This window comes from Equus quagga, chromosome 7, assembly GCF_021613505.1.
Source record: "Equus quagga isolate Etosha38 chromosome 7, UCLA_HA_Equagga_1.0, whole genome shotgun sequence".
Classification (NCBI taxonomy): domain Eukaryota; kingdom Metazoa; phylum Chordata; class Mammalia; order Perissodactyla; family Equidae; genus Equus; species Equus quagga.
Genome location: NC_060273.1, coordinates 41,348,477 through 41,364,034, shown reverse-complemented (window position 1 = coordinate 41,364,034; position 15,558 = coordinate 41,348,477). Strand labels below are relative to the sequence as shown.

At 57.5% G+C, this 15,558-nt stretch overlaps 1 protein-coding gene across 1 annotated transcript in view; it reads left to right on the top strand.

Annotated features, from left to right (window-relative positions):
* The window catches only part of DNAAF5 (dynein axonemal assembly factor 5), a 48,387-nt gene extending 34,465 nt beyond the window's left edge, over positions 1–13,922 (top strand). The window contains exons 10-14 of the mRNA XM_046667755.1: positions 1,385–1,532; positions 4,802–4,952; positions 5,918–6,074; positions 9,079–9,270; positions 12,876–13,922. Of these exons, the coding sequence (XP_046523711.1) occupies positions 1,385–1,532; positions 4,802–4,952; positions 5,918–6,074; positions 9,079–9,270; positions 12,876–13,012 (785 nt within the window). The 3' untranslated portion in view covers positions 13,013–13,922. The remainder of the gene's footprint in view (positions 1–1,384; positions 1,533–4,801; positions 4,953–5,917; positions 6,075–9,078; positions 9,271–12,875) is intronic.
* Positions 13,923–15,558: the final 1,636 nt, after the last annotated feature.

Below are 15,558 nucleotides of genomic sequence, written 5' to 3'. Positions count from 1 at the left end.
TGAGGCCCAGGCAGGAGCCCTCCAGGTCCGGCCAGCCTCCTCCGGGAAGGCGCTCCTTTCTGGCACCCGCACTCTGCGCTCCCCTGGGCCCACCTCCCTGCGGGCACCTGCCTCGGACACCTGTGGTGAGCGGCGCTGTGTCCCCGTGCGTTTTCAGTCTTGGGGGTGCTTGGTGTGGTGTCCTCACTGGACCCTCAGACTTGCCCATCTTTCTGTACCATGATGCTGACGTGCGCCCTGCGGTCCTGGGGAATTCTCTTTCCCCATTTTAACAGGGAGTGCTTGTCCCTCATGGACTGTGAGTATTGACAGTGACGTGTGCAGGCCTGGTCTGCAGAGGAGGCTGGGAACGTGCACAAGTTGGCGCTCTTGTGGAGGGGACAGCAGGACAGTCCCCGACGCCCTCTGTCCTGTGCATCCCCCGATTTCCGTGGCGATAAAGCGGTCCTGGAGACGGGTCTCCGTCCTGAGCCCCTCGCCCTTCCTCCGATGGAGGTGGAGGAGCAGCCCGCATTTCCCGCCGGGTGATGCAGGACCTTGAGCGTTCTCTCGGCCCTCCTGCTGGTGGTGCCCTGCGGGCCCAGCGTCCTGGTGGCGGCTCCTGCTTTGTTCTGCTCCTCTCCTCCCAGACCCTCCGTGGTGTCAGGTTGGTGGGCTGACGCCCTCAGGGCCTCCCTCTGTCATCTTGCCGCCTTGACGCCAGGTTTGCAATGGAAGTGGCCCCGCTTGCTTGCCGCCCGCTGTTGCAGATGGCAAACCGTGTCAAGTGTCAAGTGGCAGGGCGGCGAGAGGCCCGCCTCCGCCAGCACTAGGATCGAGTCCTGTGGGCCCGGCCAGCCGGGAGGGAGCTTTGTGGCCGTGTTGTCGTGAGCTGCCACTCCCATCCAGACCCCAGAGGCTGTTTCATTCCCGTCATGATTCCCTGAGTTTCCAGATGCAAAGTCCCCTTCCCTGTGTTCGAGGTCTTTCCACAGCCTGGGGAGACCTGCGTCTGCTGCTCCCTCCTGTGCAGTGCTGCCGAGCTCAGGGCAAACGTTAAACAACTTACACGCTCTGAAGGATTGATGGGTCGATCTTTAAAATAGTGCCTGACTGTATTTTTTTTTAAGAATTAGGAAAATATAAGAAAAATGGAAAGTTTACATATGGAATGATCGCAGTGACTCGGGAGGTGGAAATGCACTCGGTTACTTTTCTTTGACATCCGCGTCCACCACCCAGACGGGAGCGGAGGGCGATGGGGACCCCGGACCGCGGCCCGAGCTGAGACCACCTCCCGGAGCTGCGGGGGCCCCTCATTCGGCAGCCGTCTGAGGTGGTGGTGGCGCGCACTGGGCCCCCGTCCTCCCGCCCAGTAGTAGCGGGGTTGCTGTCTGTTTTCCAGGCCCGGCCCTCGGCGAGCTGCTGCCCCAGCTCATCCCGGTCCTCAGGAGCTGCCTCCAGCCCGCCCGCGACCCAGCCATGCGCCTGCAGCTCTTCTCCATCCTGTCACGGGTGCTGCTGAGGGCCAAGGAGACGGTCGACTCCCAGGGGTAGGTTGGCTGTGCCTCCTCGCGGACCTATCCCACGCTGTCCCCCAGTCCGTGCTGTCCCCCGCTCAAGCTGTCCCCCAGTCCACGCTGTCCCCCACCCCACACTGCCCCCTGACCCCATGCCGCACACTGTCTCCCATCCCACGGCCACCACTGCACATGGCTGGGGCAGTGCCTCCCCCACACTGAGGTCTCAGGTGGGCACGGGGACCCCCAGCGCAGGCGGCCTGCTGTTGTGCTGCACGTGACTCCTGGGTACACAGCACAGGCGCGGCCGCGACTGCTCCACGCAGACAGACACTGATCAGAGTCTTGAGTGTGGTGGTGAAAGTGCCTGCGGACGAGAACGTGGTGGGAACGTGGGCTGTTGATGGTTGCTGTGTCGGCCGTGCTCAGGTTCAAAGCTGTCGCACCTTCAGCCACACACGGGATGACCAAGCTGCACTGACGGTTGAAGTGCTGGAGAAAGCCGTCCGTCATCTAGGGGACGTGTTGGTGCCCCTGAGCCATTAGGGCCCCAGCCTCATGGCTTTGAAGTGAAGGGACCAGAGGTCAGCATTGACGGGTCCAGGCGGCCAGGGGACATGGCAGTCCAGAGCCGCCGTGCCGCAGTGGACCCCACCACAGCGGGACGGGCACAAGGTGACCCCGTTCTGTGGGGACCCCTCCTGGGCCCACGTCTCCCTCCGTCAGGTCAGCAAAGTACCCATAGCAAAGCGGGTCCTGCGGCCCCCACGTGAGGTGCCGGGAGCTGTTGGGGCTGCCCCCTCGGAGAGAGCAGATGCGCACGAGTGGAGTCCTGCCCGTCGTGGACACGTCGTGAAGGTTCCCGTGGAAATAACAGGGTCGTTCAGCCCATGCATCTCTGAACGTCACGCTCGTCCCTTCGCTGTGGGCCTCGCTGGCCCGTCACAGTGCAGGACATCTGCTTCCTGCTTGTCTGCAGAACCTCAGGGCCTGGAAGGGACCATCGCGAGGTGCTCAGCGGGGGCCCTGCAGCCCCCTGGCAGGCCAGCCTTCCACGGGTGACCCAGGACCCGAGGCGGCATGGGCAGCCGGCCTCCCTCGGAAGCAGCCTCAGCCCGATGCCCAGGCACGGGCCGCCCTGCGAGACGCAGCCTCAGGCTCGGACGAGTTCCTGAGAGAATGGCACGTGAAGACAGGTAGACAAATCCGTAGCCGGAGAAGGAGTTGCGCAGTTTATAACCATTCTAGTGAAAGCATTAGCTGTTTCTACAGGCTGGGAAGATTTGAAAAAGAACAACTGCTTGGTTTTGATTTTTAGGATCAAAAAATGGCAGTCATAAATATCTCGTTGACTCTGCTGAAATGGAAACAGGAGGGAGGGCCTTGCTGACCCTCGTCTCTGCAGAATGTGCTTAGCCCTGCGTCAGCCCTGCAGTTTGCAGCCCCCTCCGAGGGTGGACAGCAGGGTGGGTGCCGAGGAGGGCGGGCTTCTGGCCGTGGGAGTTTCCCCCTTGGACGCAGGAGTCGTCGGGGTCCCACGGGCCTCCGTCGTGTCTGAGGGAAGCGGGAGGAGGTGGGGCTCCTCACCTGGAGGATGTACGGTGGTGCCCGTTCAGCAGAGGTCCCAGGACGTGGGCCCTGAGCAGGGTCCCTCCCCGTCCTGCTGTCGGCCACTCGTGCCCGTCTGACTTTCAGAGGCTGCCCCCCCGGGCCTTCCGGAATTGCCCCGTGGGGAGCAGAACAGACACCCTCACCCACACTGCCCTTGGCTCTCCGTCTCCTCCTTGCGGGTGGCTCTGAGAACTGGGGACATGTCTCGTTTAAAAGTCACCTGCTGATGGAGGTGACACTAGGGACTTGAACGGGCAGCTCACCAGTGGATCTGGTCTCACAGTGGAGTGGGGCCACGTGGGAGCCCCCCGAGCCTCGCTGTGGATCCCAGCCTGTGGATGGGGCGCCTCTGTGGACTTGGCGGGAGTCGTCCTTGAGAAGCAGGCACTTCTTCCCTCCCCGCGGTTTGTCTCCACGGCAGGTTCTTGCTGGGGCTGGAAGCAGCACGTGGCCCTCCTGGCCCCTGGGAGCCGCAGCGCTACCCCTTCCCATGGCCGCCTGGGGTGCGGGGTGCGGGTGTGTCTCCCCAGAGTCCTCTTGTCAGTCGCTGTGCAGGAGTCGGCAGCTCTGCTCAACATTAAAGCGCATTGAAGACTCCTGGGCATGAGTCATCTGCACCCGATTTGCTTTCAAGGGCGCTTGCTTCCGCGCTGTCAGCTCGGGAACGCCCCCTGCTGGAGGCGAGCAGGTGGAGACTCAGAGGGAGCAGGGGTGGCAGCCGGGGACCTGCCAAGGGGCCTGGGTCTCGAGTGCAGCCCGGTGTCTCTAGTGGAGTCTTTCTTCTCTTCTCAGTTCTGAATCAGCTGAGCCGCCTCGACACGTACGTGGGAATGACATTAGGATATAAACTGGTGAATCATTTGTTCAAGAAAATAGTTTGATCTGTCAGCAGAGGCCCGTGGTGCTGCGGGATTCATAAGAAGCGCTCTTCGTAGTTTCGTGAATGCCCCGCGGCCCTCCTCTGGGCGGGCGGTTTCTAACGGGGTCTTCTAAATGCGGCTCTGCCGTGCCGAGCTGGCCGGGCGTGGTGGAAATGGCCCCAGACTGGGATCTGGTCTGGTTTTGCTGTTTTTGTCTTGATGACACGTCCAACTGTTGGCCTGGACCGTAGAGCCGACGTCCCCTGTGTTGGCAGAACGTCCATGTCTCCCTGTGGCTGACTTGGGGCCCCTGAGTGCAGGCCTGAGGCTCCCTTCTCACTGAGGTGGAGGGTTAGAGGTCATAGGGACCGTGCAGCCTGTCTCCGTAGGGTCACCTCTCATGGGAGTGACTTTGCTGGCCTGGCTGACGCTTGGGTGCGGCTCACGCCTCCTTTCTGTTAGAGCGACGGGAGAGGCTGGAAACGTGTCCTGGGCCCACCTGGGTGCTCTGGCACTCAGGACCTTTGGCTGGTCCCGGGGGGCGCCCAGAGAACTGCAGCCCTGGCCCTGTGACAGCCCCCGGCTCTCACTCGCAGTCTCCCTTCTCCGGCTGCAGAAAACAGCGCCATCCCCTCTTTGGCCCCATCTCACCCCTGGCCAGTCTCCTCCCGGGCCTGCCCTGGGGGCAGAGGGCTCTGGCTCGGGCGTCCCCTCCAGTTTCCTCTCTGATGGTCTCGCCCGTTCGCCCCCCTCGGCCCAGCTTGTTCCAGACCGAAGCGCTTCCTTCGAGGCCCCGTCCACCCTCCTTACCTCCTCATGATCTCCCTCCAGGCAGCTTCACAGCTACCTCGACACCCTGGTGAAGGACATCCTGGTCCCCAATCTGCAGTGGCACGCGGGGAGGACGGCCGCAGCCATCCGCACGGCCACCGTGTCCTGCCTCTGGGCGCTCATCAGCAGCGAGAGCCTGTCGGCTGAACAGGTAGAATGCGTCCGGGACCACGCGCGGGTGGTGCGCCGGCTCTGGGGTCTTCCAGGCGGGCCCGCAGCCACTCGAAGGACACACACATCGCTAGTGCGCTCCTTCCAGGGAGGGGCCAGCCAGACGCTGCTCCCTGCAGCAGACGGGGGAGGGGACGTGGGCACCAGAGGTGAGCGAGGCCCGTCTGGGGGCACGGGGTCAGGTGGGAGGCATCTTGGTTTCTGATCCTGCTGGGTTTTCTTGGGTTTACGTGGCGAACGTCACTCTTTATGAGACAGAATTTGATCACAGCAGCCAGCTGTGCTGCAGGGACCTGGGGCTTTCTGCGTTATTTTTATTCCTGTCTCCAGCTAGTACGGGGGTGGGGGAAACAGTAGAACAGAATTGCAGCGTGGGCTGTGCTGGGCTGTGCGCGCGTCCCGGCGGCAGCTCCCTGGTCCCCTGATGTATGAGCGCCCCCTCCTGGTGCGCTGGCGGCTGCGCTCGAGGTTAGAGTGTCCCCACTTTCAGGGGACACAACAGCCAGTCACGCCAGTGAGGAGCAGGCCGCACGGGTTTCTGCCTCACTGAGACCCTGTGAGTGACGGGTTGTAAAGCATCAACTGGCCGAGCTAAACAAATGTTCATGTCATCCAGGTTTTAAATCAAATCTGCTCCTTAGGTAGAAATTTCCAAAGAGCGTTGCAACCCCATCATGCAGTCGGGCTCCACGTCAGCAGCTGACTGTGCAGCCGGCGCGGGCCTGTGTGGGGGGGCACCCTGTGGCCCAGTGTGCGCGGCTGCACCACCAGGGTCTGGGGCTCACAGGGCGACACCGCCTGCCGACGCCCTTCTCGGGACGTGCCGGTCGGTAGGTGACCAGCTGCGTCCGTATCAGAACAGGCTCTTGGTTGCAGGCACACGGTGAGCGCACAGCGTCTCTCACCAGGATCACGCGCGTCCTGAGTGTGTCTCACTGATTGCAGCTGCGGGAGGTGCAGGAAGCACTCACGCCTCAGATCCTCACCACCCTGGAGGAAGACGCCCAGGTGACGCGCCTCGTCTCCTGCCGCATCATTGACGCGTTTCTGAAGGCCTCTGGCGCTGTGGTTCGTCCAGATGAGCTCGTCAAGGTCTATCCAGGTAGGACATTTTCCTTGTCCAAAGCGTGTGTTTGTGTTTGTCTGACAGCTGTTTCTTTGAGAGGAAAACAGAAAACGCTGCTTTGACTTCTGGTCGGGCTGATGCTGGGAGTCAGACACAGCAGTGACAGACACAGCGTCACGAATAAGGAACAGGACACCATCCTGTGGACCAGGATTGGAGGGGAGGCGACAGCAGAAGCAAGGATGGACACTAAGGCCCCCACAGCAGCCGGGGGTGCAGCCCCGAACGTGGCAGGGACCCCTTGGAGCAGGAGCTGTGGCCAGGCCTCGGTGTGAGAACAGGCGTCGGGCAAGGCTCGTGCACCAGCCACACCTTAAACCCAGCGTCACCGCCTCTCTGGAGCCCGAGCACAGACGAACGCCAGATCCACAGGGAAAAGCGCGCGGGCCTCGCCGGAGGGGAGCCTGCAGATACGAGTTCCGGGCGCGAAGGGGGACAGCACACAGGCGCCACTGGAGGTGAATGTAGACGACGGGAGCCCTCACAGGCATCTGCAGACTGTGCTTCAGATGCACAGGGAGCTAAAAGCACAGCGTCCATTGAAACAGGTCGAGAAACAGGCAGGCGGGAGGGAGGGGCAGGCCACGGGGGAGGAGTCCAGCGGGGTCCCGGGAGCTAGTGGGCCAGCGCCGCCTGTTTCAGGAGCAGAGCCCCCTCTGCAGGGCCGGGCTGGGCTGCGCGGCTAAACTAGGCAGCAGCACACAGGTCTGCCCCTTATCTGCACTTCCATACGCCACAGATACTTAGAGATTTTTAAGATGGTGTCTGAGGGTTCCTGGAAATGAGAACTAGCCGCTGGATTTAAAGCTCGGTGCGCTGGCCAGACGCTGACTGGCGCTGGCTGCGGACGGTAGTCGTGGACAGAGAGGGATGTGGACTCCACTCAGGACGCGCACAGAGAAGGACCCCAGTGAGGAGGGGAGGCGGGGCAGGGCCAGCCGGGAGGCTCCCCCGTCTGCACCCCACGAGGGCCTGGAGAAGCGATGGAAGAGATGCGGGCGGGTTCCTGGCACTGAAGACACACGGCCTTCCAGGGTGCCCGCCGCGGAGCAGGAGTGCCTCCCATGGAACCCGGAGAGCAGGCCGCCTCCCCAGCGCTCTTTCACTGCTGTTTCTCCTTCTCGCTTTACAGCACAAACGTCGATTCCCACGGACGTCCATAGTTCTGTTTTGAACAGGTCTCACCAGTGTGTTTAGTGACTGTCAGGATTGGTGGGGAATTTACTCACTTTATGGAACAAGTGCCAGCGAAGAGGTGGCCGTGTTGGGGCGTTTGTCCCCCAGTTCCCGGCGCGTCAGTGAGGGTCGTGTGCCTCGCGGGATCCTCGTGCGCCTTCGCTTTGCGGGACCAGTCCCGTGCCTCCTCAGCGACGTGTTGGGAGAATTACTGCCCACGTGGGTGGGAAGGAGGGATGCCAAGACGCCCCCTCCAGACCTTCCCATGGCCTCCTGTTAGACACAGACACCGGGCCAGCCCCCACATGCCGTCCGTTCAGCCCGAGTCCCTGCTTCCTCAGGAAGGGTAACTGAAGCAGTTACAAAGACAGATTTGCAGGCCCCTGCTATGTTCAGAACTCAGGCATTGGGGCCAGCCCCAGTGGCCTAGTTGTTAAGTTCAGCAGCCCAGGTTCACTTCCCAGGCACAGACCTACACTGCTCTCTTAGCAGCCATGCTGTGCTGGCAGCCCACATACTAAAAAACGGAGGAAGATTAGCACGTTTGTTAGCTCAGAGTGAATCTTCCTCAGCAAAAAAAAAAAAAAGCCTCAGGAGTTGGGAGATGCCATCATACAAAAATGCAGTGGTGAATTCCAGTTCCACGTTGCTTTGAGGTCGGCCTGAGCCGGTGGGAGACAGCGTCACTCACACACGTGGAGGCACCAGCCTCACTCTGCGACCCCAGCAGCTGGCCAGCGTTGACAAGTTAGGAGCCTCTGTGACTCAGTTCCTCCCCCTGAGCCGGGGGGCCTGCTCGCAGGCTGATGCAGGGCCACAGGAGGGGTTCTCGGCAGGGCCCGCCCTGCGGCGGCTCCCCCTTTCCTGCAGTGGCTGCAGGTTAAACACGCAGGCTTCCCCACTATCAGCCACCGTGAGCCCAGCGCCCCTGGGAAGGTGCCGGTGTCTTCCGAGAGTCAGTGCCAGTGGGTCCCACTCAGCTCAGGTCCGGCCCCCTGCGGGGCGTCCTGACTCCACGTGTTTAATGTCTGTCGATCAGCCAGGAGCAAAGCCACCGCGTGTGATGGCGCAGGCTCACGGCCGCATGGCCGTGTGTGGAGGTCGGGCCTCCCGCCCACCGTGGGCAGCTGCTCCGGCTCACGGCCGTGGGCACTCCTGCCGCGCCCATTCTGGGCCCAGTCGTCTGCTGAGCCTGTGAGACACCCTTGTAGGCCAGGGGCTCGCTGTAGGTGTGGGAGGAAATCTCACGCTGATGAGCACCGTGCCCGTGACGGTGAGTGTCCACCTGTCGGCAGAGGTCGTTGTTTTCAGCAGCAGTGTGGCCTGGTGTCAGAGGCTCAGCAGAACAGAACCGACACAGCTGGTGCCCGTCCTGTCACTGAGCCCTCAGCTCCATCCCCAGAGCCTGCAGGGGCGGAGGGCAGGCAGCTGAGGTTGTGCCCGTGCTGTCTGCTCGGCGGGCTGTACCAGGCGGCTGGCCGTGCTGCCTGTGGATGTCGGGCCGACTCTGAGCATCTCAGCCGGGGAGGGCGGGGGCCGCCTTGAAGCTGGGAGCCGTGCAGACCAGCCCAGGCTGCCGAGCACGCAGGCACGGGCGGGGCAGGTCACCCCTCCACTCTGTGTCCACTGAGGGGTCCCGGGACAGCGAGAGCCGCCCCAGCACCTTGCACGTGAACTCTGGGTGCACAGCCTCCCCGAGGCTGCGGCTCCCTGGCCGGGTGGGGGCTGGACTCCTGGCCGGAGTGTGCAGGCGAGTGGGCTGCTCTGGGGCTGTCTCACCACCCGCTCCGGCCCCTCCTTCCAGAGCTCCTGAAGCGTCTGGACGACGTTTCCAACGATGTGAGGCTGGCGGCTGCCTCCACCCTGGCCACCTGGCTGCGGCGCGTTGAGAGCGACGGCAGCAAGTCCTGCTGCCAGAGCGACATCCAGCACCTGTACAAGGAGCTCCTCGTGCACCTCGACGACCCGGAGGGCGCCGTGCAGGACGCAGTTCTAGGTGAGGCGGCCGCAACTTGAGGGTAACGCTCACGCCTGTTCCAGGTGTCAACACAGACCTTCCCAGCCGGGCTGCTGCGCCCCGCCCAGGCTGTGGGGGCTCCCTCGGCCCGCGGTCTCGGGCCCCGACCCCTCTGTGCTGAGAGTCACTGGAGCTCCTGAAGGCTCTGACTTTGTGGGTTAGGGCCCCGACGTTTGCCTTGGTAGACGTTAGAAGTGAGGACACTGTGAGATGTTTATTGATTTGTGTGAAATAACAATAGATCTGTTACAGATTAACATAAATAACATGTTTTCCAAAACAAAACAATGAGCAAGAGGAGGGGCACAGTTTGTATTTCTGCAAATCTCTTACGGTCTCGCTTGGTAGAAGACACCTGGATTTTCACGTCTGCTCCGGAATTCGGTCGGTTGTGACAGAGACTGTGGTGGTTGAAGGATATGAAAAAAGTCTGGGCTCAGACACGTGGTTGGAAAAGAGAGGAGAGTCTTAATAGCCTTTTTGGGTAATTGCTGGTCGTCTTTGATGCTGTACCCAAACTGGGCAGGTGGTAGTCTCCGAACGGTTCCTGGGGTGCAGACTCTGAAGCCAGCGTGTGCTGGACTGGGTGCGTCCAGGTCCATCAGTCCAGCCTGCACCTTGAACGGGCCAGTGTCACGTCACGTGTTGGTCACTCAGACAGCGTTGCTGTTGAATTATGAACGCCTTCCTAGTGTTGGCACGTTGTGTTACGCGTGTTACACAGCGTCAACACGTCAGTTGTGTTGATTTATCACTGGCCTCAAATACTGTCAGTTGATTCATTTTTGAGAACATGTTCTTCCAGGTGCCAGAGTCCGAGTAACCCGAGTCTGTTAGTTGTCTGTCGGTCGGTCGTTCTTTGGGGTGAAGGTGGTGCCGGGGAAGCCGCTGGTTCACAGCCGCTGTGCCCCCGCGTCGCCCGCGGGGCCTGTGCCAGCCGGGCTGAGTGGACACGAGCCGGGACGTGGGCCGTCCCGCAGGCTCTGGACCTTTGGAGTCCTTTATCAGATGTGTCTTTTGCAAACATTTTCTCCCAGTCTGTGGCTCGTCTTCTCCACTGCTGTTTTCTAGGGCTTTTATAGTTTTGCATTTTATATTTAGGTCTGTGGTCCATTTTGAGTTAATTTTTGTGAAGAGTGTAAGGTCTGTGTCTAGCTTCTTTTTCTTTTTTGTGTGTAGCTGTCCAGTTACTCCAGAATCGTTTGTTGAAAAAACTGTCTTTGCGCCACTGTATTGCCTTTCTCCACCGTCAGAGATCAGCTGACTGCATTGATGTGGGTCTGTTTCTGAGCTCTCAGTTCTGTTCCCCTGACCTGTTCGTCTCTCCTTTCCCCAGTACCACACTGTCTTGACTGCTGTGGCTTAATACAAGGTCTTGAGGTCAGAGAGCGTCAGTCCTCCACCTTGGTTCTCCTTCAGTATTGCCTTGGCTCTTCCGGGTCCTTGGCTCTCCACATACACTTCAGAGTCACTTTGTCAATTTCTACAAAACACCTTCTGGGATTCTGATGGGGATTGCGTTAAATCTGTAGATCAATTTGGGAAGAACCCACATCTCGCAAAATTGAGTCTCATCTGTGAACACGGAATGTCTCTCCATTTCTTGAGTTCTTTGATTTCATTCCTGAGAGTTTTGTTATTTTCTTCAGAAGATCTAGTTCACGTTTTGTTACATTTACACCTGAGTATTTCTCTCCGGCTGGCATTAATGTAAATGGCGTTGTGTTTCCACTTCAGAGTCCGCTGTCCGCTGCTGGTGCGTAGGAAAGCGATTGGCGTCTGTTAACCTGCGTCCTGCAGCCGTGCCGGAATCGCGCATTAGTTCTGGGAAGTTGTTAGTTCTTCCAGGTTTTCTACGTAGACAATCACGTCATCTGCAAACAAAGACAGTTTTGTTTCTTCCTTCCCTGTCTGTGTATTATCTTCCGTTTCCTTTCGTGCCTCACTGCGTTCGCCAGGACTTCCACTACCGTGCTGACCGGGAGCGGCGACAGGACATCCTTGCCTTGTAGCTCGTCTTATGGGAAAGTTTGAGTTTCTCACTGTCGAGTATGTTAGCTGTAAGGTTTTTGTAGATGTTCTTTACTGTGTTAAGGAAATTCCCCTCTATTCCTAGTTTACTGAGAGTTTTTTTTTTATCATGAATGGGTGTTGGATTCTGTGAAAATACTTTTTGCATCTATCGATAGGATCGTGTGGTTTTTCTTCTTTAGCCTGTTGATGCCATGGAGGACACTGGTTTTGAAATCTTGAGCCAGTCTTGCACCCCTGGGATAAATCCCACTGGGTCTTGGTGTATAATTCTTTTTATCCATTGTTGGGTTCGATTTGCTAGTGTTTTGTTGAGGATTTGTTTGCATCTGTGTTCACGAGATCCTGGTCTGTGGTTTTCTCGTGAAATCTGGGTTTGTCTTAGGGGATGCTGGCCTCGAAGAGTGAGTGAGCAAGTGTTCCCTCTGCCTCTGTCTTCTGGGAGAGAGTAGAGAATTGCTGTCATTTCTTCCTTAAATATTTGGTAGGATTCACCAGTGAACCCGTCTGCGGCTGCTGCTTTCTGTTTCGGGACGTTATTAATTACTGATTCACAATTTCTTTAATAGATATAGGTCTGTTAAGATTGTCTATTCTTGTGTGAGTTTTGGCAGGTTGTGTCTTTTAGACAACTGGCCCACTTCACGTAGGGTATCAATTTGTGGGCAGAGAGTTGTTCAAGCAACCAGCTTTGGGTTTTGTCGATTTTCTTTATTGATTTCTGCGCTAATTCTTCTTATTTCTTTTCTTCTGCTGACTTTGGATGTAATTTGCTCCTCTTTGCTAGACGTCTAGGGTGGAACCTGTTTCTGATTTCAGATAGTTCAATGCTATGAGTGTCCCTCTACGTGCTGCTCTCCCTGCGCTCACAAATTGCTGGGATGTGTTTTCATTTTCACTTAGTTCAAAACATTTTTTCATTTAGCTTGAGATTTCTTCTTCGAACATTATGCTATTTAGAAACATGCCGTTTAATCTCCAGACATTTGGGGGTTTTCCAGTTCTTTCTCCGTTACTGACTTATATAATTCCGCTGTGGTCTGAGAGCAGACAGGCGATGACTTCCGGTCTGGTAAAGTTGTTCAGGTGTTTTACGGCCCACAGTGTGGTCTCTCTGGTGAGCGTTCCATGGAGTTGAGAAGAATCTAGACCCTGCTGTCGCTGGATGGGGAGTGTGCAGATGTCCGTGTGTCCATCTGACTGACGGTGCTGCTGCGCTCAGCTGCGGCCTTGCTGACCCCCTGCCTGCTGGATCCGTTCCTGTGGGAGGGCGTGGAGGCCTCCAGTTGCCGGCGTGGACTCGTGTGTCTCTCCCTGCAGCTCGTCGTGTTGTCTCACGTAGTGTGGTGCTCCCATTAGGTGCATACATGTTTAGGACTGCCCCGTCTCTTTGGAGAGTGGACCCTTTATCATGATGTATACCCTGTTCATCCCCACTTTGCAGTCTGCTGTGCTCAGGGCTGTTTTAACTTGACTGGGAAACTTATCTGCATCAACAGGAACTGGTTTAGTTTTTGCTTCTGGCACTTTAAAGGTGTTCTGCTGTTTTACAGAGGTCCTCAAGGCCGGCAGCGTCCTGTTCCCTGACCTCCTGGTGCGGGAGACGGAGGCAGTCATCCACAAGCACCGCTCCCCCGCCCACTGTGAGCAGCTCCTGCAGCACATGCAGGCCTTGCCGCCTGCTCCGTGACCCGAGTTCCGGGAGCACAGCCTCGTCCGCAGCTGGAGGGCCTCGTCCGCAGCTGGACGGATCTGTGGCCTTTAAACCTCCCAACACCAAAAGGGCACCTTTGTGTCAACAGCCTGGGACACTCACAGGCAAGGCTTAGACAGCAAGAAGAATGTTTCCCTCAGAAGCATGCCCAGTGCTCCCCTGGGACAGCTTCTCAAACCCGCAGTTTCTGAGATGACGCTCACTGAGTGGCATCTGTATCTTTATGTCTCGTTCACACAGTCCATCGAGAGGTCTGCCACAAACCTACAGCGAATTCGAGATTAGAACTAAATGCCAACTCATACTGGCAGGCAAGTCAGCTCTTTTTTTTTTGTAAGGCTACATGCACTGCTGGGCTCATGGCGTAATTGGTTCTGTCTTGCTTACATGCCCACCAAGAAAGTTCTTGACTATTTTTTTTTAAAAGTCAAAGTGATTAAAAAGAAATTTCATTCTTTCTTTGGGTTCTGTCTACTGAAACTTACCATCTCAGTGAAAAGACTAAAAGGAATTTGAAATCTGAAGGACGATTATCAATGAAATTTTTCCCATTTGAAGTATACTTGGACTCAGAATGTTATGTGGATATATTTGGTCACAGGGTTTTCTCTTAGATCAGCAATGCTAACGGTGTTGAAAACAGAATGTTTAACCAGATAGAATTTTGGTTGCTCTCTTACAAGTAGCAGTAAAGTAAAATTGTATTTTATTCTCTAGCACTTTCTACACCCAAGTGCCTAAAAGGTTTCGTTTTAAGTGAGTGTTATTTCCATAAGCCAAATATTTATGTTAACACAAGGAAAAAAATGCCGTGTGTATTTTCCAACAATCAAATATTAACACTTTGCTTGATGTTTGAAAATTTAATTAAAAATATTTATTGTAATTATTTTGTATGCCTGTCTTTGTGTTTCGGTAATTAATGCACATTTTGAGAAGTGGCTCCTTCTTCCTTAGATCTAACCTCCAGGTGACCCCAGCCCCGGGCCTTCTGGGCCTCTGCACTGTGGGGGGCTGGCTGCTCATTGTAGTGCCCTCTCTGGACACCAGGTGGCAGGAGCCCCACACAAGTGAGGACGGGCAGCAGGGCCCCCGGAGAGGCTGGGTGGGGGCCTGAATCTGCACACAGCTTGGGTCCCTGCAGCCTAGGCCCCAGGAGGCCATCCCCTCAGAGCCCCTGATGTGGCTGCTCTCTGAGCCCAGGTTCTGGGGCCGACGTCTTCAATGGCCGCGGGGACGTCGGCTGCCCTTGGGGTGCTCTTCCACAGGCCCCTGATGGCCCTTGCCCTCTGCCTTCTCCGCCCTGTCCTCTTCGGCATCACCTGGAACCCTGGTAGAAATGCACACTGTCAGGCCTCGGGCCAGCTCTCCGGAATCAAGAGGGATCGACCCTCCAGGAGAAACCGATGCCGCCAAAGCGCGGGGACCTGCCCTGGGCGCCACGCATTTTCACCTCCAGCAAGAAGGCCCATCTGCTCTCTGGTCAGCCGTTAAGTGTCCCAGGAACCAAGAGTAAAGGTCAGAGAGCTCGGCCGAGAGGACAGTGTGCTGAGGAACACGCTCACCTCCTCCAGCACGAGGCAGGTGTGGGGGGTGCCGACATCTGTGGCTGTCCAGCCCTGCTGCCGCACTGGCCACCACAGAAATGGCGGCACTTTTGCTCCTGTCCATCTTTCAGGGGAAACGGTCAGAGGCAGCCCCCTGGTGCAGCGTTAACAGGTGTGTGTGTCCAGAGAGATGTGAAAACCTGGCCCACGGAAGGTTGTAATCTCAACACTCCTGCTGACAAGCAACAGGTCCCTCGCCACTTAGCTTTGCAGGCTCTTGTCCTCTCCTCACTCAATTCAATCAGCAAATATTCCTGGAGCCCTGACCCCCGTGTGCCAGGCAGCGGGGATGAGGGATGTGAAAATGCTGTCCCTGAGGTTCTCAGCTTTATCGAGCTATAATTCACACACCGTGAAATTCCCCTGGCGAGTGCTTGGGTGGGTGGGTTTTAGCCCGTGCTCCCATCACCCTGGGGCTCCCTCGGCCCACCTGCAGTCAGTCCCTGACCCCAGCCCAGCCCCGGCCAACACCGACCTGCCCATCTCTAAAGTCTCGTCTCTTGTAGATGTTTCACATAAATGGTTTCACATGATCGCATGTGGTCTTGTGTGTCCAGCTTTTTTCTCTCAGCGTGACGCTGTTGAGGTTGTCCGTCCATTCACTGTCCAGGGGTCAGCAGTCTCTTTCTGCAAAGGGCCGGGGAGTAAATACGTTAGGCTTTGTGGACCCTACGGCCTCTGCCACAAATACGCACTCTGATGTCGCCTGTCCCCCTGCGGGTGGACATTCAGGTGGTGCAGTCCGGGGCCATCATGACTAAAACTGCGCTGAGCTCTCACACCGTGTGAGTGTGCTCCATCGCTCTTAGCGGGACAGCTCGGGGTAGAATTATAGGTCGTGTTTGACATGTCTGTAGTCCCTGATGGAATGATTGATGGCTGTCTTCACTGCTCTGTTGAGCTATACTTGACTAC